We start from the raw sequence: 23,775 nt of genomic DNA on the forward strand, positions 1-23,775 counted from the left end.
ATAAAAAAAAAACCATACAACTGTGCTTATACCAGGATGAACACATCCAAATGGTGTTCATGAACCACTGAAGATAAAACATTATAAAACTAATGTACAAAATTCCAGTTAAAAATATCCTAATAGCTAACTTCCCCCCACCTAGGGTTACCCGATAGCAAGTGTAAAAAAACGGGACAGAGGGTGCGGGCTAATAGGCGCCTATATAAGAAAAAGTCCCAAAAAAATGGGACTGTCCCTTTAAAAACGGGACATCTGGTCACCCTACCCCCACCCCCAATGGCTTTAAGGCTAGCGATTGTGTTATCAGAGCACCAAATAAGTTCTAACTGCGTTCCACCCACACTTATTCAAGAGTGCAGCACATTGTTTTCTCTTTCTCTTTTTTTAAAAGACTCCTCTTTGGTTTCCTTTCCCAATATTTCTCACTTGTTCGTCCTTGGGCTGTGAATCAGAGGAATCAGCAGTTAATGCCAGTCGTGAAAACGGAGTTAGTGTGTGGATACTGGCTGGAGGGAGACAGTGTTGCTTATTGCCCGGACGGCTGGCAGAGGGCATAAAAACAGATTCAGCGCTGTACTTGTGCACTGTTAGCCTCAAAATTCTTCCCTCTGCTGTCTTTCTTACAACATTCGATACACTTTGCCAACCTACTTCACCTGCAAAATCTCATCGGGTGAGTAATTATTACAGTGGTAGAGACACTATTATTAAGATTGCCTGACACTGCGCATTATAAGACTCTATTTTCAGTTGCTTATAATTTTGCCAAACTTTAACAATTTGGGCTGAAATTATCCATACCTCAGACTGTCTTTTTTTTTTTTTTAATTTCACAGAGAGCTGAATTAAGATTGTACAGTCAGCTTTAATTTTGGCATGTCCTAACTTTTGAGTGCTTGACTTTGCAATCTTAATAATGGTCTTTTAACTTAGTTTTTGTGTGTATTAATATTATTGTTTATTATTTTTAAGCATGGTTGATGTATTTGGCCTGTACAAAATATAAATAAAAAGACAGTTCTTGACCAAAGGCATTTATAGTTCAAGAGGCACAAGTAAGATTGAGCGCATTGGGAAACTAAAAGGAAGGTGGCAATTTATTTTTTCATTATTATTACAATTATTTTATTATTATTTAGTTTTATCTTGGTCTCTGACCATCATTTTTTTTAACTGATGGAGATGGCTGACGTGAGTTAGCAAAGGTGGGCTTTGCAGAAGAAGCAAGTCTTTATGAGGTGTGAAGGACATGGGTCTGCTCTATTAAAATGTATGACGACTATATGTTCAGATGATTGTTGTAAGGGAATTTAATGTATGAAAGAAAGGGTTAATTCAAGAAGAGGCTGATTGCACTCTTCCTTGCAATGGCTTCAGATAGCCCTGCCAACACTGAAGAGAAAATGCAAGAGCCATTCACTTTGATGTCCTACCTCTGATGCTGAGCTCACTGGACTAGCTTGTCAAGGGAGGGGATCCCAGCTTATAAAGAGAACCAAAAAGCCTGGCAAAATACACAAAGAATTTGTAGGGGTGGGGGGAAAGAGAAGGGACAGATTGACACTCACAGAAACCCATTGGAGTGTCTGAGGAAGCTAGGCCTTCCTAGGCTCCCACCTGGGATGGAAGGCCTTAGGTTTCATAGATTCATAGGTTCTAAGGCCAGATGGGACCATTATGATCATCTAGTCTGACGTCTTGTATAACACAGGCCATAGAACTTCCCCAAGCAACATACGTGTGCATATAGACCTCTTGTTATTTTAAAACCCTCTTTTACCCATGTAATGCTTTGTTCTTACTAAAACAACAAGGAGTCCAGTGGCACCTTAAAGACTAACAGATTTATTTGGGCACAAACTTTTGTGGGTAAAAAAAAACACTTCTTCCGATGCATGGAGTGAAAATTACAGATGCAGGCATTATTATACTGACACCTGAACAGAAGGGAGTTACCTCATAAGTGGAGAACCAGTATTGACAGGGCCAATTCAATCAGGGTGGATGTAATCCACTCCCAATAATTGATGAGGAGGTGTCAATTCCAGGAGAGGCAAAGTTGCTTTTGTAGTGAGCCAGCCATTCCCTGTCCCTATTCAAGCCCAAATTAATGGTGTTACATTTGCAAATCAATTTTAGTTCTGCAGTTTCTGTTTGAAGTCTGTTTCTGAAGTTTTTTTGTTCAAGTATGGCTACTTTTAAATCTGTTGTAGAATGTCCAGGAAGATTGAAGTGTTCTCCTACTGGCTTTTGTATGTTACCATTCCTGATGTCCGATTTGTGTCCATTTATTCTTTTACGTAGAGACTGTCCGGTTTGACCAATGTACATGGCAGAGGGGCATTGCTGGCACATGGTGGCATATATCACATTTAGTAGATGTGCAGGTGAATGAATCCCTGATGGTATGGCTGATGTGGTTAGGTCCTCTGATGGTGTCGCTAGAATATGCCATAATGTGCCAGCAATACTGGGATACTTCAGGAAGACCAGAGAAGGGGTCAAAGGTGCAGTTAGCCCTGTAACCAAGACATTAGGCATATGAATGCAAATGTAGAGGCTGATGCACAGGGACTAGGAAGTTGTTCCCTACATATAAAATGGCAGAGAAGAAGACATGGAGATGGGAAGGAAATGAAAGGATGACAGAGCTGAAATCATTGGGAGAGAGAAGGAAACAAGGGGAAACATAACAGATAATCAGATCTGAGGTGTAGGCTGGGGCAAATTTGTACAGATTCTTCAGATGAGAATGAAGAGGTTATATTTGATGCAACAGGTAGTGGGGAGAGATTCAAAGAGGCAAGTAGTGTAGTCTCATAAAATGGTGAGGAAAATCCTTTTAACTTGTATTTTGGCTGGACCGGACAGAAGAGATATTCATATCAAGGAGGCTTGAGAGGAGGAAGTTGCAGTAACCAAGACTGGAGGCCAAGGTGTGGACAAACATTTAAGCCATTTGGAGAGGAAAGGCCAGATTTCTGAAAAGTTGTGATAGAAGAAGCAGGTAAAAATATGGAAAGTTTCTAGCCCTCTTGGCTGTGAAGAAAAGCTTGGAAATGTGACCTACATGTACCCTGTGTGTATGCCTACATGGCAATTAGACATCTAGCTGCCTTGTGCTGTGGGGCTGTTTAATTGCAGTGTAGATGTTTGGGCTCAGGTTAAGGCCTGGGCTCAAGAACCCTGTGAGGTGGGAGAGTCCCAGAGCCTGGGCTGCAGCCCAAGAGGGAGCATCTACACCACAATAAACAGCTCTTTAGCTCAAGCCCCTTAGCCCAAGTCAGCTGGCATGGGCCAGCTGTGGGTGTGTAATTGCAGTGTAGACATATACCCTAAGGGTTCAAAAATCCAAAGGTAAAGAAAACCCCCTCAATGTACTAATTTTGAAAATCTCATGATTTCTGAGCCAATTTCATGATTTTTGTGGGGCCTGACTCGTGACTTTTGAACATTTGGGGCTGGCAATACTGTAGTGATATCAATGTGGCTGAGTCAAACTAGTAGCTAACGTTGGAGCTAGGTGTCCCCTCATGTCTCCCAAACCCCACAGTAGAGGCAATGGAACCTCTGCCATCAATCCAGGGGGAAGAAGGGGCTTTCCAGATCCACTGGGTGGCCCCTTGCCAGTACTGCTGCTTCCTCTAGGGTGCTGGGGAAAGTGGGAGCCCTTGCTGTCCTTCAGGAACAAGGGGCTGTGAGGAACAATGCTTGCCACCTGTCCCCGTGGAGAAGGGTTAAAAATAAGTAGTGGTACTGTCCCTGGTTGCCAACCGCTTGGGTTACTCAGTGCAGACCGGGCACTTCTGAAAATGACCCTCCCTCTCCTTTCTTACATGCTTTGATCAGCTGTGAAAGAGTTAATACTATTACTATTGTATGCACTGTTGTTGTAGCTGTGTGGATCCAAGAATATTAGACACACAAACTGGGTGAGGTAATATCTGTTATTGGACCAACTTCTGTTGGTGAGAGACAACCTTTGGAGCTTACACAGACAGAGCTCTTGTTTAGGTCTGGGAAATCTGTTCCATCTTATATTTTGCTGTGACACACTGTACCTTTCCCAGACCTGAAGAAGGGCTCTGTGTAAGCTCAAAAGCGTGTCTCTCACACCAGCAGAAGTTGGTCTAATAACAGCTATTACTTCACCCACCTTGTCTCTCTAAAGAGTTAACACTGACATTTAAATTAGTAACTCCCTGCTCTCCATGTGTCAGTATATAATGCCTGCATCTGTAGCTTTCACTCTATGCATCCGAAGAAGTGAGGTTTTTACTCACGAAAGCTTATGCCCAAATAAATCTGTTAGTCTTTAAGGTGCCACCAGACTCTTTGTTGTTTTTGTAGATACAGACTAACACAGCTACCCCCTGATATTTAAATTATTGTAATTAAGATCTAAACTGATGCCCTATGGGAATGAATGAACAGTGGCAATTTGCAGGCACTGAAGCTATTACTTCAGACTACAAATTCAGGGAGACAGGGTCACTTACTTTACTTTAGTTTGCAACTATAAATGGCTAAAGATAGACTTTTTTTATTTAAATGAAAGCAGAAATTCTGGAGAATAAGATGGTACCAAAAAAAAAAAAAAAAAAAGAGAGTATCAAAGAGTAGTGGATCACCGACCCAGCACAGCCTGGCCCATTTTGACACTTGCTAAATTGAATGTATGTTCTAGCAGTTCTTTTCTAGGTGGTATTTCTATGCTGTTCTAGATAAGGGGCATGATGCCCTAGACAATATATGCATTTTTCATATTGTTATTTATATTGTAGTAGCATCCAAAGGCCCCCAACTAAAGCAGGGCTCCATGGTGCATTCTTTCCTTCATGGGATTTCTACTGTTATGAAGTGAGAGGGGAAGAGATAAAATGAATTGTTCAGGATTGCTGGGTTTGAGGATGGGGGTTCCTTCTGTGCTGGATTAGGAAGGGGAGGAGGTCTATATTCTGTTGTGTATAATTGGGAGGTGCATTCTTTGCAAGACTGCAGAGGGGTGGGGTGCATTGCTGTGTATATTTAGGGGGTGGACTGGGGAGGAAAGATGGTCTATTGTGGTGTTGTGTATATTTGGGGATGCACTGTGCTGGATTGGGGAGGGGAATGGTGCATTGTGATGTGTATATTGGGGGCATATTGTTGTGTATATTTGGGGGTACACTCTCCTGGATTGGGAAGAAGATGCATTGTATTGTGTACATTTGGGAGATTGAAGGGTGCATTCTGTGCTGGATTGGGGAGAGGGTGCAGTGAGTTGTGTATATTTGGGGGTGCACTGTGTGCTGGATTGGGGAGAGGGTGCAGTGAGTTGTGCACGTCTGGTGACTGTACTCTGCGCTGGCTCGGGGAGAAGTAGCCCCTTTCACACTCACTGTCTGGAGCCTGGTTCCCTGGCTGGGACGGGAGGGATTTGCAGCTCGCAGCAGCTCTCAGACACACCCCCGCGCGCAGGCATTCCCTGGCTGGCCGCCGCTCAGTGACAAGCGGCCCCGCCCCCTTTCCTGCGCTGACCTTTCCCCTAGTTTCCAGCGGGTGGCTCAGACTGAGCCGCAGCCGCGAACATGCCCACGCTGAGCCCTTCCTGCTATCAGGCAGGCTGCACGCCCCGATCACGCCGCCCGAGGCCGCCTATTGGTCCGACGCGGGCCAGGCCGGGCTGCGATTGGTGGGGAGCTGCCCGCTCCCTTCCTCCCCCGTTCGCCTGGTGCACGGAGTATCTGGTGTGTTTCCCCCCGCCCGCGCCGGGGCTGCTGCGCGGCCGGCCCCGCGGGCGGGGGAGGTGGAGGCGGCGCTGGCTGCTGCCTTTGTCACATCGCTGCTGCCTGCAGGAGCCTCACCATGCCCGGCTCGGAGAGGGGAGATGCCCCCGCGGTGAGTACCCCCGGCCGGCGCTGCTTTGTGGGGTGGGGGGCTGCTGGCGGAGAGGGGGGCACTGAGGGGCCGGCTGCCCAGCCGCTCTCCCCCATGGCTTGCCCGTGCCCAGACGCCAGGGTGATGGGCGCGTCGCGCCCGCCCCCGATGCGGGGCTCCCCCTTGGGTCGCTGGAGGCAGCAAGCCGGGCACCTGCTGCCAGGGGCGCTAAGCCCGCTCGCCATAGCTTGGCCCCGGGGCGGGCGGGGCGTGCCCTGGGGTGGGGGCGTCTGTGGCCCGCGCTGCTGGCCCCGGGAGGGACACGGGAGCGAATATGCGCGTGGGTTTGCCTGTGAGCCCGGGCTTCCCTTCCCAGCGCCCTGCCCGGGCGGGGGTCACCCCCTATGGTCGCCCCGCTGCCGTCGGCGTGGGGCAGGGGGCGAGGCTGACCCACGGCGTGGTACGTGCACCCGAGGGAGGCCCGCTGCAGCTGTCCGGCCCAGGGCGGGGCGGGCATGGCAGCTCGGTCGCTGTCTGCGCTGTGCGCCCCCAGCCCCCTCTTTCCCCCCCCGGGCACCCGCCCAGCCCCGGCTCCGCTGCAGCTCGGCGCTCGCTAGCCGGAGCCCGCGCGCGTTCGCGGGGCTGTTTTGATGCATCACGTTGCCCCGCAGTTATATTGGGAGTGGGCGGCGGCTGCGGGCCCCGCGGGGTGGGGAGAAACCCCGCCATCCCCTCCCCTCCCCTCTGAGGGTGGGGCTTTCCCTCCTCCCAGCCCGCTGGGCTCGGCTCCGGGGCTCCGTCACGCTGAGCAGGCGGCCGCAGCCCCGCTTCGCCTGTTGGGCGAGCAAACGAGACTGGTGAGGCTCGGCCCCCCCCGAAAATAAACATGCAGGGCCTGGCCCCGGGGATCTCCCGTCCCGTGGCGCTGCTGCTGCTCCGGCAGACGCACAGCAGCTGGGGCCGCCTGCCAGCTCGCCCGCTGTTTGCAGGCGCCGACTTCCTGTGCAGTGCCTGTGCGCCGCGCGCGGGGTGATCTCAGGACAAGCTGTCGGGCTCCTCTCGGCGCCGCTGTGAGTTTCACCCAGTCTTTATTTTGCGAGCACAGCCCTTTTCGAGGAAATCACCCGCGTGGAGCGTAACCTCTTTTTGGTGTTGATGGAGGACTTGGGAAGCTATTTCTTGGATAGAGCGCGGAGACTTGGAAGGAGCTGTCACCAGCTTCTGTGTCTTCATATGTTTGCCCGGTGCCCAGCACAGTGGTTCTGCTTGGTGGTTTTTACTGTTCATATTGTAATCAAAGAATTATATAAATTTTCAAGACCTATGGGATTTTTTTCTAATATTTTCAGAGTAGTTAGTCTATTTAAGGACTCTTTAAATTGGATTATTATTATTATTTTTTTTAACCCTGAGGCTTCCTTTAAATCTGGGATGATTTGTCAGGTGGATGAATACTCTATGGATTTGATAAATGTCTGCTTTTCAGATCCATTGTGCTTAATGTGTCTACCACACACGTGTAATAAATACTATATTATGTACACAGTTGTATATCTGCTTGGCACTATGGACCTAGTGAAGTCAATGGCAAGGTCTCATTGACTTTCAGTGGGGGCATAATTTCACCCAATGCCATCTAATCTCTTTTAGATTTTTTTAGTAGGATTTATCACTGCAGTATCTAAGCATTATCCCTACCAGTTTATAATCTAAAGAGAGGCCGGATTCTGCTTTCCTCACACACTCAGAATTCTAATTGATTTTGTTTAGAGTTTTGTGTGTGCAAGAAGTGGAGGAATGGACCCTTTTGTTATTGCTTATTTTGTGTGGGGGGGGAAAGTGAATATAAGTGTTAGAGCAACAACATGTGGCTGCTGGGGTCATTACAACACACACACTGAACATTTGCAAAACTTGTGTACGTTTTCACTGAAGGAAAAATGAGGATTTTTAGCCCCCGAAAAGTACAATAATGCAGTATTTGCTTATGAAAACAAATTGATGTTTGGGTTCCTCTCCCATCCCCAAATGCTCTAATAATAGTATCTACCTCTTACATAGTGCTTTAGCATTGACAACTGGATGTGCATATGGTGCTCTTAGTGCCCTCCTATGTATGCATCTGTCCGCCTCAATTTCTTCCACCTGTAATATGGGGGATAAATGACTTACCAAATTTATACACTGAGGGCACGGCTACACTAGAGAGTTTACAATGGCACAGGCAGGTATAGACGCTCTAAGCCAACAGGAAAGAGCTCTGCCCTTGGCTTAACTACTCCAGCCCTCCTGCAAGCTGCAGAAGCTATATCGGTGGGAGAAACTCCACACTGGTGCTTATGTTGGTGTAACTTATGTCGCTCAGGTTGGTGATTCATTCACACCCCTGAGCAACATAAGGTATGCCTACTAAGCTGTAGTGTAGACGTAGCTCGAGTAGGCAGCAGACCTGTGTTTAGAACTTGGGAACCCTTGACTCTCTGCCCTTATCTCATTCTTCTAAAGGGCAGTAAATATTAGACTGAAGCTAAATAAATCCCTTGTGTCAAGCCAGAAAATGGCCCTCACTAAACAAAGCAGGGTGTGGAGTCACTGTGTGTGTGTGTGTGTGCGCGCGCGCAGAACATGTTTACTCAGAACAACAATAATCCAAGAAAGTTAGTCTGGAAATTTAAGCTACGTGTGTCAATTCCTTTCCAGTGAGTCATTCTTCTGCAAGGCTAGTTGGGTTGGGAGTGGGGAGATAAGATGTACTCTGATAGGAGGGGGAGGGGAAAGGTTTGCATATTGAATAACAATTGGTTTTTAAAAAAATCTTGCATTGGGCATATGATGAGTTTCAAGTGACCTTCATTATAAGCAAACAATATGTGGGTGGTGATAACTTTGTTTTCCGACTTGTTCTAACAGCTAATGATCTGATTGCCTTTAGGTTGACATTGTGGACATATATGAATCTATACGTGAAAGACAGCGTCATGACAGCGAAAGGTCTACGTGTAGCACCTTAGAGCAGAATGACATAGAAGCAGTCCAGGCACTTGTTTGTATGAGCTCCTGGGGTCAAAGATCACAGAAAGGTGACCTATTAAAGATAAGGCCACTTACACCCATCTCAGATTCAGGTGACTTCACCATGCATGCAGAAGCTGCCTCTGAATTACCAAAGGATTATCACTTTTTGTCTACACTGGTAAGAAAAAAACCAATTAAAAATGAATATGTATGACCACAGATAAATTTTATATTATTATATCCCCATTATATTGAATAATTTTATTGTATTTGGGGAGAGCACAGTATCTTTGTTTTTTAAATGCTGATTATTGTCGAAAGTAATATCTACCTCCTAACTTGTCTATATATGTAATTACTATTTTCATGTAAAGTATACATTTCTCAGTTTGGATAATTCTGTCATCTCTTCAGTAATAGATGTGATGACACAAACAAAATGTTTTGACTTCCTGTTTAAATCCAAGTAGAAAAACTTTGATCAAGAGTTCATTTTAACTGATGTCCAGGGGCAGCTTATTTGGATAGTTTATTGTAGGTTTCTCCTTAGTACTTTGAGTAAGAGGATTGCATGTGACTCTTACTCTTGGGGAATTCTACACTAGAAATATAAAAATTCTGCACACACTATTTTAAAATTCTGCAAAATTCTGCCAGTTTTATTTGTCAAAAATAACATTACATAATCATGCCAGTTTCAATTACTTTGGTAATTTATTTCAAAATACCTGTCGGCAAGTATGTCTGTAACAATACAGACGCACACAAAAAATTACCCCAGCAGTAGAGAGGTAAAGAAACCCCTATGACAACCCAGTTCCTATTTCTCTGCCCCCTCTTCCCGCCCAGCTGGGGGGTCCAGACACCCACTACCCCTCCCACCCAGAGCCCAGCTGCGGCACCCCCTCGCCCCCACCAATACACCCAAATCCCCTACCCCCCAGAGACCAGCTGCGGGGTCTGCCCTTGCCCAGACACCTGCTGTTCTCTCCTCCTCCCCTCCCCCTCCCTCCCCCCCAGACCTCAGCTGAGGGCTTTCCCAGCCCAGACAGCCACCCCCCTACCCATCAGACTCCAGGGATCCAGAGGGAGAAACAGCCTGATGCTCAGTCCCAGGCTTGTGTGGAGTTTCCACTGCCTCCTTCTCTTAGGGCATGCTGGGAAATGCAGCTGCCGGGAACCCTGTAGCTCTCTAGTTCCTTCCCCTGGCAGTGTTTTCTATGTGTGAGGTGGGCTCTGCAGGGTCCAGTGGCCCCTAGTGGTGACCAGCAGCACTGCAGCCCATTTCTGTGGGGGGAGGGGGGGAGGAAATTCTGTGCACACAACATTAATTTCTGCAAAATTCTGCATTGCGCAGTATTCCCCCAGGAGTAGACTCTGTATTGATTTACCTGCAAAGATCATACAAAAAAGAATCCTTGGAATGTAGGACAAATGTTATTAGACACAGTGATAAAGCATAAAAGCAAGTTGAAATTAAACTTGCCACTTCATAATGATACTTCCATAGCCTGTGTGTTTGTATGTGCAGCTGATTATTTCTCCAAAGTTCTGTCACTTTGGATGACAGTTGATTCTCAGGTACCTGGGAATGGATCACTGGATGATTTTCGGTTCGTTCCCTCTGAAGCACCTGGCATTGGCCGCAGTCAGAAGACAGGATACTGGGCTAGATGGACCTTTGGTCTGACCCAGTATAGCTGTTCTTGTGTTTCTTATATAGGTATTGTTGTAGTTGATATCCAAGAAAAGCTAATTTGTTTTAATCTTTCAATATGTTAAGGAATTCATTTTACCCAATAGACATTTATTATGCAAATGAACTAGGAAGAAGGAGGAGGAAGATTGAGAGGGGTGATGACTGGCTGATAGACCTCTTAGGTCATATTCTCATCTCCCAACAGTGGCTGGTCTCTTCTGGAGCAGTGAAAGGAAGAGGCATAAATTCTCAGAAGCAGTGGAGGGAAGAGGGAGAAGTGGCTCAAGAAGAGCGGGGAGAACAGTTCCAAACATATCTATTCCAAGATGAGCTACCAGCTGACAGAATAATAATTAATAAAAGATTTAGGTCTCTGCCAACCTGCAATTAAGCAGGTATAATGTCACTATGAATTGCTATCCTATTTTCTAAGAACAGCGCAGTGTACAGCATTTAAATAGACGCAGCCATTATCTGAGTGAAAATGGGCGTTGGAGCCTAAAGAGCTGACACATGCAGTATTGCAGCTGTGTCACTGTTTACTTGATACTAGCAGGCTTTTGAACTTTCCAGAAGAGCCACTCTATAAGAAGTTAATGTTTTAGTCATAGCTTCCTAAAATACGGCTCTTTAGACTCTTCATTCTACTCTAGATCTTTATCACGTGTTCTTTATTTTTAAAGTAAGGTTGATAACCACTGTGAAAACACCTGACGGTTTTTATGTTTGTATATTTTTGTTTTATTTTTCTAGTGTATGACCCCACCCCACAGCCCTGATTTTGTTGAGCCATCGACTACAATGCTCCTTTCTTCACAAGTCACTTATTCCAAGCCAAGGACAGTCATGGCAAATACATCTGTTTGCGTAGTCACCTCTACAAACTGTGCATCTGCCATAGCCAAACCATCTGTCATAAACATGGAGAGACAGTCCAGTCAGAAGTCAGCAATACCTGAGCCACCTGCCCCTCAGCCTTGCAGGGCCATGGCAACCAGTGTGATACGTCATACGGGCGATAGTTCTGCTTACCCCCACATTCCTGCTGTGCAAGTTAAGACAAAGGTAACTTCAGGCAATTGCAGCACTTCCACAGACTGGTGTGAAGCACAAGACCGAAGACATTCCAGAGTTTCAGAGGACATGGATACTGCTGATGGTTTAATTAGTGATACTTCACCAGTACATCAGGCTTATGTGCACAACTCCAGTTGTAACGCTACCAATAAAGGGCAACAGCCAATACGGCCTGTTTCACCGCGGACTTGTTTACCAAAGAACTGTGACAACTACCTACAGAAAAAAGCCACCCAGCTGCTACCTACCCCTGTTTCAAACCCCCAAGTCATCTGCCAAATGATCCCTTTTAACAGGCAAAGACGTATGATTTCTGCCTTTATAAAACCCCCTACACAGACAGTCGCAACTACTGTCCAACCTATTTTACCCCAAACAGCCCCAGTTTCTCAGCCTGTTCTCATGGGATCTTCTGTGCCTCAGGGGACTGTTATGTTGGTTCTTCCACAGACTGCTGTTGCACAGACACCACAGTGCCAACAAACAGTAATGACTGTTGGAAACACAAAGTTATTGCCTCTTGCTCCTGCACCAGTCTTTATTGCTTCTGGTCAAAGCTGTGCACCTCAAATGGACTTCTCAAGAAGGAGAAATTACGTTTGCAACTTCCCAGGCTGTAGGAAAACTTACTTCAAAAGTTCCCACCTCAAAGCCCATCTTCGTACTCACACTGGTGCGTATGGAGGGCAAATCCTTTGTTACAAGAATATTCACTTGTATTGTTGGAAGAATGTTGTTCTGCATTTTGATTCTGAGAGGGGTAAGTGGGTGGCATAGAAACCTTCCCATATATTGTGGGAGAGTAGAGGATATTCTTCAAGGACAGACAAAAAAGGGACAATTTTTTTTCTGTAACTTAAACCCCAGATTAACTCCATTGACATCAGTAGAATTTCACATAGTGTAAATTAAAGCAAAACTTGGTCCAAAATGTTTTTTTTAAACTTGAGTTGTGCTATATTTAATGTGATCTGAAGGAATTACATAAACCAGTTTTCTTGGGGAGGGTGTGTTGTGACACATCATCCTACAGGTAGTTTTTGTGTTTGTCTTTTTATGGTTCATCAGGCTATACATAACAGAATCCACTCTATACACCTGTTAAGATAGATGTATTTTTTTCCAGTTTTTTAGCATTCTGACTTCACTAAAAGAATGAGCACCAGGTCCTGAGCTGTAATGAATTCCACTGTGGTGGATAATAGAACTAACTATTGGTTAAATAAAACCAGTCGGCTTTAGTTTGTGACCACTATGTGCATAGAATTGTTAAACTGAAATGAAAATTAAACATAACAAATACTTGTGGACTGTCTTTAACCAGACTTTGAGGAGCAATCAGGGCAGAAATATATTTTTACAAAGTATGTTTTAATAATTCCTTTCTTCCTTCTGAAATCCTGGTCTGCTGCAAGTCACGCATTGTGGGTTCTTATTAAAAGGATGTCGAAGTGCTATATTTGTTTATGTTGGGGGGGGAGGGGGGCAGGGGAGATTATTTTAAGATGTATTTCTTTCCTGGTTCTCTCCTGAGCCTGATCTAACTCTATGGATATTCAGCACATAATCTGGTTTTAATTTCCATTTAATCTGACAATTTATCTTATTAAAATTCCTCATTGGAAGAATAACTTTTTGAAAAAGACACTTTAAGGGAGTAGATATTCCCCTAAACTAGAACCTAGAGCAGTGGTCCCAAACTTTTTACCTCGCGTCCTCCCCTTACCTCTGTCTGTGCCCCTGGAGCGGGGGTTGGGAGCGGAGCCCTGGGCACAGGGCTGGCAGCCGGGGCCAGGCCCAAGAGTGGAGCTGGGTGGTGCTCTCTTCCTGCTCCCCCCCACCCCCACGTCAGGGCTGACCCTGGTCCCAGCTGTGCTTCCCTGAATGTTTCTTGGTGCCCCCCAGGGGAACACGCCCCACAGATTGGGATCTTTGACCTAGAGGTAGAATCCTCTCCTTCCTTGTTGCTCTTTAGGGTGTGTGTGCGAGTGGAAGAGCCATTTCGGCTGGTGTAGTGGATTCCTGAGTTATCCTGGTGCAGTGCGGGATGGCCCAGGGATAAGGGCAGTGTATCTTATAGAACATCTTTCCTCTGGTTCAAAAAGAAGCTGTATGAATCCGTTCTAACATGATGACTGCAGGATGTGTACAGGGGAGCTGGAGCACACTGGTTTAGCTGTGATTCTTAACTAGCAAATAGAGCCTGCAGAAGGCCAGGGGAACAATAGCTGACCTACCCTTCCCTCTGTTACTTCTGCTTTGAGAGAGAGGTGGATTATCTTGTGCAGTAGGGGAAGGACTTAGCCCTTAATATGTAAGAATTCTTTTTAGTGCTTCCTTGTGGAATGGAGCACATATTTTCAGATTTATCTGTAAGTATATTTTGGATATTGAATGTTTATCACTGGGTAAAAGTGGGTAGTAGATCACTTGCTATTAGAATAGCTCTAAAATTGCACAATTGTTTAAGTATTACACACACTAATCAGAAACTAGCAAAGGTGATGTTAGAGCTCTGAGCAAATGCTTACGTTCCTTGGGCATCCAAAATGCTTGTGAAGCCAATGGAAATTTTAGCTTGTGAAAGGAATGCAGAATCATCCCTTACATTAGTTCTGTTTCACACCACGTGAGCAATAAAATGTAACTTCTTTTTGGTGGAATTGATGAACTGCCAAATCTAATGATAAACATAGCTCAGTAAATGATCCAAAATCTTAGTAATTATATTCTTAATTGTTATTAGCAGTTGAGTTGCTGTGTTGTTTTGAAGAATTGAGCATTTTATTATGACATTGAGATCAAATCCAAGACTTTATTTCAGATTATAGTTCTTTCTAATGACATGGCACAGTCTCTGACTTCTAGTAGAGGGGTTCATTTCTCAAAGTTCACAGTCAAAAGATATTGTAGCTTTATGCAAAAATATTCTTCTCTAAACTCTGAATTGTTTGGCAACTTTTTTTTATAATGTTATTGAATCAGAAAATCAACAAAAGCAATAAATGTACTATTGTCTAAGACCTCGATGCAGCAGCCACTTAAGCACATGCTTAATCTTATGGGACTCGTGTGCATAAAGTTAAATATGTGCTTAAGTGGCTGCAAGGCTGGAGTCTAAATTATTAGTTCTTAAAGCCATTTTCTTATTTATCAGTAAAAATAACCTTGTTTTGCTTTTCTCCATATCCATTCAGGAGAAAAACCTTTCAGCTGTAACTGGGAAGGCTGTGACAAAAAGTTTGCCCGCTCAGATGAACTTTCTCGACACCGAAGAACTCATACTGGAGAGAAGAAGTTTGCTTGTCCTGTGTGTGATCGTCGTTTCATGCGCAGTGATCACTTGACAAAACACGCCCGACGTCATATGACTACAAAGAAAATACCCAGTTGGCAGACACAGGTTGACAAACTGAACAGAATTGCTACAGCAGAGAAACCTAAAAGTGATGGTGCATTGAACATGCTCATACCCATACCAACCTCTGCCTAAGTGGGCTAGTTGGACAAAAAATTTGCTCTCTGAACTTTCTAAAAGTCAGGAAGAGCTACAATGGTTAAAACCGAATTGACGATGTTTTCTTAATTTCTGTTCATATTTGCCTCTTTAATAGGGTGGAAAAAAGGTATGTAATTATTTTTTTCAGTTTAGGCTCTGTTCTGATGATATCATATGAGAACTCAATTGTGTGTGTGTCTCTCTTTTTTGGTTCCTCTTTTCCTCAACATTTGGGCATCCAGTCACCAGCACTTCAGAAAAGCAGAACTCTTTGGAAACAATTTGGGTACTAGAGTATTAAAAGCAAAACTCATTTGAGTAACAATTGCTGTTCATATTTGATACAAAGTAAAACAAGTGATTTTTAATGTTTTATATACTAGTATTTTCTATACAAAATATATTTTATATTTGTTCAGCTAGGGCTTAGCCTGCCGTCATTGAAACTACTTGCATAAGTAAAAGTGTGCAAAATCAGACCTTTTGTTTGGAAACTGCTTTTCACTAAGCCGCAAGAAACTTAATTAAAACATTTTATAAACATATAAACACATTGGTTAACTCAGAATGTTTTGGAACTCTACACATTTAGAGCCTGATCCAGCAATCAGTTTGCACAGTCAGACCTTCATTCAGATGAGATTGCAGGAGTGGGACTTAAAAGCCTGTTGCCATTTACAACAACAACAACAACAAAAAAATCTCCAGGAATAAATGTGCTTCTTGAAATCCACAACAATTAATTGAATTAGGTTCCTTGAAGGAAAAAAATTGCACTTAGCATGTTTCATACATTTCGCTGTGGTAAATCCTTATGACTTCAGGTGGAAGCTTGAAAGACACACACTCCTGATTAGTTTTTGTTCTGACTGAGCAAAGTTTGGAGAGCCAAGACTATTCAAGTGGATGCACAAGGACAGCTGCTTCTGAAGAATTTTGCCACCATTAAGAGATTTTTACTTGTTGATGCTAATCTGCTGCAATCTACTATAAACACAAAACTGGTAGATGGTGACAAAACAGCTGTCATGTGTAGTAAACTGGATCTCTGATTTGTATTTCTCTGTTTTTAAAATGTTAAGAGTTTTTTTTTTTGTTTTTTTTTTATATAGTGTTTAGGTTAGACTCTTGCACACCTAGTAATGAACTGTTCAAGACTTCAGTTTGTGTATCAAAAGCACACACCCAAAGTCTAATTTAAAACACAGCCACTTTGTTAAACTGATGAGCCTCTTATGGCCTTATACATCATGCTATTTTGCATGCAGAACCACTCTTCTCTATGAAATGAAATATTCTTCCTGTTGAATGGACTTTCTTTTCCATCAAAGTAGGTTATGACTAAGATGAATTGCAAAATTGCCAGCTGCAGGACTGCTCTGTTGTAACTTTCTTTAGTAGCATAGTATGATTAACAAAATTAAATGTGTGTAGCACAACTAGATCACTCAGCTTCTGTGTCAAGAAGAGCGCACACACACACACACACACACACACTATATTAACAAGCAAAGATGTTTGCTGTAGTGCTGAGATCAGACTTGGTGTAACATCTGACATTTCATTAGTACCCAGAATCATTGGCTATAGAACAGACTAAAAATAGCTTTTTGACTAGCGTGGTACCTTCCTTAATCCAAATATTTCTGTTCTGTCGGTTGATTCCTTGTGCAACTTGGCTGCTTCTATTGCAAACATCTTTTAACATTAACAATTTCATAAGGACTTTGCCTGAAGCTTATTTATTTATTTCATTTGAGTCTAAATTTCCTATCGTGAACAGCCTTCTCCTTAAAGTGTGGTTCTAATCTGAAAAGTAATAATATAAAAATGGTATTTTCATACTCCAGGTCATCTGCTTCTTGTGTGTGCATTCAGTTGCATCTCCCTCTTTACTGACAAAGTATGTTTTTGCTACTCTTTGCTCTTATGAGCCTGTCAAGTCAACACAACTAATAGAGCATGAGCTGGATTCTCTTCCATTTTGCAAAATAATGGTTTACTAAGTTCAGTCTATTACACTTTTTGAAATCCACTGAGTGTCCATATGGAACAGTATTTCAATTTGAAGTAAAATGATTGGACTTTCCTACTACCAGCAAATAATACATTGAAACTGTCAGTAATATTGAGCTTTTGAGAAGATATCTAAATTTCCAGATGAATAAAACATCAATATTTGGAAATGTGCTGCATGTTGCACTGCTTCATTAGTCTGAAAACTTGGTTTTGTTGTGCAGTATATTGGTCTGATTCTGCGCACATATGGACTGGTGCAAACACGCTGAAATCAGTTTATAGTTCATGTGAAGTCAGTGAAGCGCATGTGTAACAGCAGAATATACTCCTATATCTAGGTTTTTATGCCTCTGGTTATAGTTATTGGTAATTTTAAGATTATGCTAAATTGAAACATTGCGCTCAGTGTACTTAATTTTTGTGCATATCCTTTAAAATGTCCAATCGTTGTTCATTTGACATTTATTATGACACAGCTAATCATCTGTACTCCTGGGGGAATTCTGCCCCACTGCGCATGCACAGAATTTTATGTGCTTTGCAGAATTTTTTTCCAGCAGACAATACATGCTGGGAAGGTGCTGCAGTTACTCCTTTTGCCCACCAGGGGCTGTTGTGTCGTCAGAACAGAGAGCAGCCGCTTCTGTGCGGGAGCAGCCGCCGCTGCAGATAGGGAAGAAGGAGAGGCTGCCTTCCTCACAGCGTCCTGCCTGTGGGGCCAGGTCAGAAGGCACAGGATATGGGGGGACAGACAGCATGGGCTGCTGGGGAAAAGGTCACAGACGAGTTCAGAAAGGCAAGTGGGGGCACAGATTGGGGCGGGGACTGAATGGGAGTGGGGGTGCAGGGACACGTGGGGAAGTAGGGTGGCTGAGTGGGGGTGCAGGGACACGTGGGGACAGGGGGAGATGTGCCTGTCTGAGAAGGGCTAGGGGGTCAGTCAGTGTCTGCATGATGGAGGCTCCCTAACAATCCCTCCCTGTTCAAAAAACACCCAGCGTGATATTTTGACAAAATATGCAAAATTTTGCAGAATTCCCCCAGGAGTAATCTTGTGTATTGCTGTATGTATGCAAATGTTTATTTTTCAAAGGGCTACATTGTAATTCCTCTTTTTGGTAAAGTGGATACTTGGACTGTTACTCTTGTGGTGTTTGAGTACTGACAGGATACAAGCTTAATTCCATTGCAAAAAAAGATTAGCCCTGCTCTTCATGCTCTAGGGAAGAGAAGAGCAAAAAAATCTGCCTATGGACTGTAGTGCGACTGGGTGGCTTTTTTACTTGACCCAAACATGACATATCAACTTCAAAACCTATTTTGGTAAACAATTTTTTTTTAATTTGGCAGAATATTTTGATATTTCCCAGTAGCAGAACAGTTTTGGAAACACCCTGTAAGTAATTTTGTAGATGGTCTTGTTCTTTTGCTTGTCAGAGAGAGAAAAAGATGCACAGGAGAGTATGGGATAAAATTCTGCCCATAAATGTGCAAGCATAGTTGTCACTGGTCCCTGTGCCCTGTTCGCAATACCTCTATCTCCTATTTACTTAGGAGTTAGGGCCACTTAGAAGTCGGCAGGAACTGTGTGTGAGCATTAGACCGTGCTTATTTAGAACCTGAGCCTGCAAATAGCTGAATAGAACTGAGCAAATAATAGATTTTTTTGATTTGGGTGCTGAACTGAAAAGTTTAAAAAAAAAAAAAAAAAAAAAAAAAGGCAAACCAAGCAAATTTTTTGAAATTTTTAATCAAACAGAAACTTGGAAAACTTTCATTTCCAATTGACTGAAACATTTCAGGTAGAGTCAAAACAGTTTTGTCGTGTTTATATTCGTTATGAGTGATTTTGTTTTCATTTGGCAGTTTTGGGGTATTTTTCACCCTCTTTTGTAGTGATGGTCCTTTTTTTTTAAAAAAATTGGCCAAATTTGATAATGGAATGCGATTTTAAAGCAAAATGTCAGAAAGAAATGTTTCTAAATGATTGAAATGAAATGTTGACTTTTCCACACACAAATTTCAAGGTGTTTTGGCTGAAACTGTTTGTCAGATTTTACCCAAATTCGGGAATAGTTTTTGACGCTCTGAAAAAGGCATTTTTTTGGTGAAATTTCTATTAGCGGAAATATTTCACCCAATGCTATGGCTGAACGTATCCTGTGAGGTGTTTTGAGGGCGCTCATACTGTTGGGCCCAAGGGAAGCAAAGTACTTTTGTAAATGTGCTTGAATAACTAAGCCAAAATTTGAAACTTTTTCTTGCACAGTATAAGGGAGTAGAAACAGAAAAATGAAGTTGTCTCAGTGGATTAAACATGACCAGGTAAACTGTCCTAGTGCACTTTAATGCCTGCACAATTTTGTTCAGTCTTTTTACTGCGAGCCTATAAGTATATTTCAAAATAAATTTTAAAATTTTCACATTTTTGTAACTGTTTTTAACTTATTTAATAAAACTGTAATGTGGCTTTATTTTTAAATCACAAATATTTGGGATTTACAAATATTTAAAGCGTTTAGCTTGTTCAAGAATGTGTAAAAGTAAAATGGTATCTGGCATATATTTAGACAGATGATGTGTTGGTTCATCTAGTGCATTTCTCTGCAAATACAGGATTACTTTTTCCTTTTTCCTATCTATTCTGGATTTTTCCAGTGCTTCATCCATTTATTAACTGTTACATAACCCTTCTTGTGCACTTGGTATAGGGGTGTGCAATTCATAATTAGTCGTTGTGTCTGTGTTTTGAAAGACCCTCCACAGCCATTTGATCGGAGCCCTTAGATTTTTATAAATAAATTCTCCTTGTGTGGGTCATGCTGATAATCTAATGATACAAAAAATGTGCACCTCCATAATTCCACAGGAGGTCACTGCTGTAAGTGCACATATCCAAATTTGTAGGTTGCTCTTCTATTTAAACCAATAGAAGGACTTTAGTGCCATTTTCTTTAGCAGTGGAAAGAAACCAGTATCCCAAGACTGTACGGAAGTGTCACTGGTTTCTCCTTCCCCTACGCACTTATTCTGTGATATGGATGCAACTTGAATTGGGCATATCTTCTTTAGTGGTCTGTCAGGCAAGAGTTGTCCACTATCATGGAAGAATTTTTCTGCTATTTCTCTACTGTGCCCTTCCCACCAACCAAATTGCAGCAACACTTATTTCTAGCTGAGTCACTTTAAAAAGTCTGGTTTTGTCTTGGACTTGAGAACAAATAGTGTAGAAACAAACAAGAATCCACAAAATAAGTTTAAAGCAAGAAAATAGAGGCCTTGTTCTTACTTCAGTTCTTCACTGCAACATTCTACTATGACACCTGTCTGTACCCCGTGTCCTAGCCACTTGCAGCTGGCAGCATGCCCTGAATTTGGGAAGAGGAACAATGCTGTACTGTTGTGGAGGTAGATAAGAGCCCAAATATCATGCTCCTATATAACTCCATGATACGCCCTTACCTTGAATACTGTGTGTTGTTTTACTTGCCCCACCTGGAAAAAAACAAAAACCACAAACTGGAAAAAGTATAGAGAACAGCAACAAAAACAATTTAGGGGTATGGAACAGCTTTTATGTGAGGAGAGATTAAAAAGACTGACTGTTCATCTTAGAAAAGGAACAAGTAAGGGGAGGGGAGGTGGAATATGATAGTCTATAAAGTGGAGGAAGTGAATAAGAAGTGTTATTTTCCCCATAACAAGAACCAGGGGTCACCCAATGAAATTAATAGGCAGTTGGTTTGAAACAAACGTAAGGAAGTACTTCTTCCCACAACACACAATCAACCTGTGGAACTTGTCAGCAGGGGCTATTGTGAAGGCCAAAAGTATAACTGGGTTCAAAAAAGAATTCGATAAGTTAATGGAAGATAAGTCCATCAATGGTGATTAACCAAAATAGGGATACAGTCCGATGCTCTGGGTGTCCCTAAGCCTCTGACTGCCAGAAGCTGGGCCTGGACGACAGGGGATGGATCACTTGATAAAATGTCCTGTGCTATTCATTCCCTCTGAAGCATTGGGCACCTCCCACTGTTGGAAGATGGGATAGTGGGCTAGATGGACCATTGATCTGACCCAGTATGGCCATTCTTACGTATGTGCACCACCTGACAGCAATCCCTCCCCCCCAGCAAAAAGCAGATTTTCCTCACAAGTCATTGGAGGAGGAAGACTGTGAAGAAGAAAAGATCTCATGGAAATAGGGCTCCTTCCCAAGAACTCCTCCATGATTAATTCAGCCTCTTGTGTGTGTGAACTCTTCTACTTTTCCTGATGCCTTTCTCAGTCTTCCTGTCACTGGATCCACTCAGTGCACATGGTGCTTCCTCCGGGCAGCTCAGGGGATTAGCTCTTGCCAGGTGCTGCCTGCCTTTGGCGGTGTGTCTACCTGTCATCTCTTTCCCAGACCTTCAGCTTCCTGTTTGTGGTTTGGCCCTCAGGCCAAGTCACTGAGATCTTCCCCTTACAGGGAAGTCTAAACCCTTCTGGATCAGCTGTCGGGTAGGTGTCTCCAATGCCCTGCACCACTTCCCAGTGGCTGGTAGGGGAACCCAGACTTGCCCTCTACACTGGGTTCCAGCCCAGTGACCCTATAACAAGCAGCCCAGGTCTGTTTGCTCCTACCCCTTGCTGGTGTTTCCCTGGGCTTCTTCCTACTTATTTGGCTTCCCCCTCTTTCTGCCAGCACAAGCTCTCCCCCCCCGGAGTGGCTGCAGCCTACTTCCTTGCTGCCTCTTGCTGCTCACAGCTCCTGGGCTTTATACAGGCCCCTCCTGTTCCTGCCCAGCTGTGTCCATTTCCAGTTTGTGGCCTGCTCCCTGTCTCCTTCCTCAGGTGTAGCCTGGGCAGTTAATTGACCTGCCTAGCCATTTTAACCACTCCAGGCCTTGTAGGGGTGGGCACCCCATCACACTCCCCTTGGGCAAATGTTGTGCCCCCCCTTTTTTTCTTTCTGGATTGTGTCAATGGCAGGTTAGACCTTAAGAAGCTACCTTCCCACTCTTTCCTCAGATTTTGTAACAGCTTGCCCTAAGCCTGCTCCCTCTAACAAGGGGGAAGGCTTGTGTTTTCACAATGTTTGTGTAGAATCAGACTTCATAATCTTAAATTTTCATATAAAATTGCTCTAGTTTAACTAAAGCCTGGTCTACAGTTAAAACCTATAGTGATTAAGAAATGGGATTGCAGTCACTATTTTAGTGCCAAAAGTTATTTTGAGAAAATGGAAATCTGCAATTCCTCCCTCATACACAGACAGACTTAGAGAACTCTCTACTACTGCATTAATGGGAAAAAATGACTGTCTAATAGAAATGATTGGAAAAAATATGAGGATGTCTGGTCATACATTGCAAACTTTTGCAGCTTAGTATGTATTAGTCCCCAATACTCGCAGGTTGTTCTCATTTATCATTTTGGTCACTTTAATTGATGCCCTGCACAGCCTCTATGGGTTCAGGGTTTTCTTGTTTGATTATTTGTTTTTGTTTTTTCCCAGGTTTTACAAATACTGTGACCAGGGTCCCAGGAGGGCCAGCTGAGATCACTCAATTAGGTTAACTGCAAAGACTAAGGCAGACAATCCCCAAAGCTGGTGGATATTTTCAATACTTAGATTTACCAAGACAGCACAAAACAGCTTCTATAGTACTTCACTGGTTGCCCAGAAGTCAACAACACAGTTCCCTTAAAGTAACCCAGCCTCAGGCCTCCACCCAGATACCCAAGTCAAGAATGATGAAGATTACTAAAAATATTTTTCATATAAAAGAAAAGGTTCTACCAGTCTCAAAGGATCAGACACATTACCTCTCAGGTTAATGAATATTCCAGATCTTACCCAAATACATGCTTACAGCCAATTCTTATTAACTAAACTAAAATGTATTAAAAAAGGAAAGAGTATGGTTTAAAAGATCTCTCTCTCTCTCTCTCTCTCTCTATATATATATATATATATACAAACATGAGTTCAATTCTTGAGGTTCAGATATATAGCAGAGATGGTGAGCTTTGTAGTTGCAATGAGTTCTTTTAGAATTTAGTCCATAGGTTATAGTCCAATATCATAGTCAGGGTATTTCTAGCTTAACTGGGACCTCAATCTTGGAACTCAAACGTCCCCTGATGAAGCTTAAGCAGATCTGAGAGAAAAAGGATTGGGACCCAAGGATCTTTTATACAATTTCAAGCCTTCTTTGACAGGTTTGACAGAACTTCTCATTGTCCTCCTCCTGATTTAGTGAAACTGGTGCAAATCCCTCTTGGCCATTTACTTTGATTTAAACCAGTCTTATTTCAGTTTAGTTTAAGTCAGCTAATGAATAGTCTGAACTGGAATAAGTGACTTTTAAAGCAAAGAAGGTTTGCACTAGTTTAACTAAATAATATAAAATCATATCCTTAATTAAATCTGCAACTTTCTTATCTAGACCCTTATCTAAGGGTCCAGATTTCAGACCTCAGTAACTTGGGCTCCCTGAGCTGCAACTTGAGGAGTGCCCCTCAGGGAATATGTTCCTGAAAGTGAAAATTTACTCTTTAAGCTGAACTGAGGTCATTTTTTTTTCTTTACATGAGGCCTTCCATGTTTGTTGTG

General features: G+C 43.2%; 1 protein-coding gene across 3 annotated transcripts; it reads left to right on the forward strand.

Moving 5' to 3' along the window:
• The first annotated feature begins 521 nt into the window (after positions 1 to 521).
• On the forward strand, positions 522 to 19,594 carry KLF11 (Kruppel like factor 11). 3 transcript variants are annotated; one of them, XM_034766498.1, is made up of 4 exons: positions 522 to 676; positions 8,795 to 9,055; positions 11,330 to 12,326; positions 14,851 to 19,594. In XM_034766498.1, the coding sequence occupies exons 2-4, from the start codon at positions 8,912 to 8,914 to the stop codon at positions 15,144 to 15,146; spliced, it is 1,437 nt and encodes a 478-aa protein (XP_034622389.1). In that variant the 5' UTR covers positions 522 to 676; positions 8,795 to 8,911; the 3' UTR covers positions 15,147 to 19,594. The 3 variants fall into 3 exon arrangements, with proteins under 3 accessions (XP_034622389.1, XP_034622387.1, XP_034622388.1); XM_034766496.1 differs by lacking the exon at positions 522 to 676 and adding an exon at positions 5,743 to 5,883; XM_034766497.1 differs by lacking the exon at positions 522 to 676 and adding an exon at positions 10,782 to 10,971 and having other exon boundaries at positions 8,917 to 9,055.
• Positions 19,595 to 23,775: the final 4,181 nt, after the last annotated feature.

This window comes from Trachemys scripta, chromosome 3, assembly GCF_013100865.1.
Source record: "Trachemys scripta elegans isolate TJP31775 chromosome 3, CAS_Tse_1.0, whole genome shotgun sequence".
Taxonomy (NCBI): domain Eukaryota; kingdom Metazoa; phylum Chordata; order Testudines; family Emydidae; genus Trachemys; species Trachemys scripta.

Bases quoted from the DNA above. Each gene is read 5' to 3' on its own strand.
- KLF11 (XM_034766496.1), top strand. From the start codon at position 5,851: ATGCCCGGCTCGGAGAGGGGAGATGCCCCCGCG. The intron at 5,884-8,794 runs GTGAGTACCCCC...GATTGCCTTTAG, and splicing joins AGAGGGGAGATGCCCCCGCG to GTTGACATTGTGGACATATA. The intron at 9,056-11,329 runs GTAAGAAAAAAA...TTATTTTTCTAG, and splicing joins ATCACTTTTTGTCTACACTG to TGTATGACCCCACCCCACAG.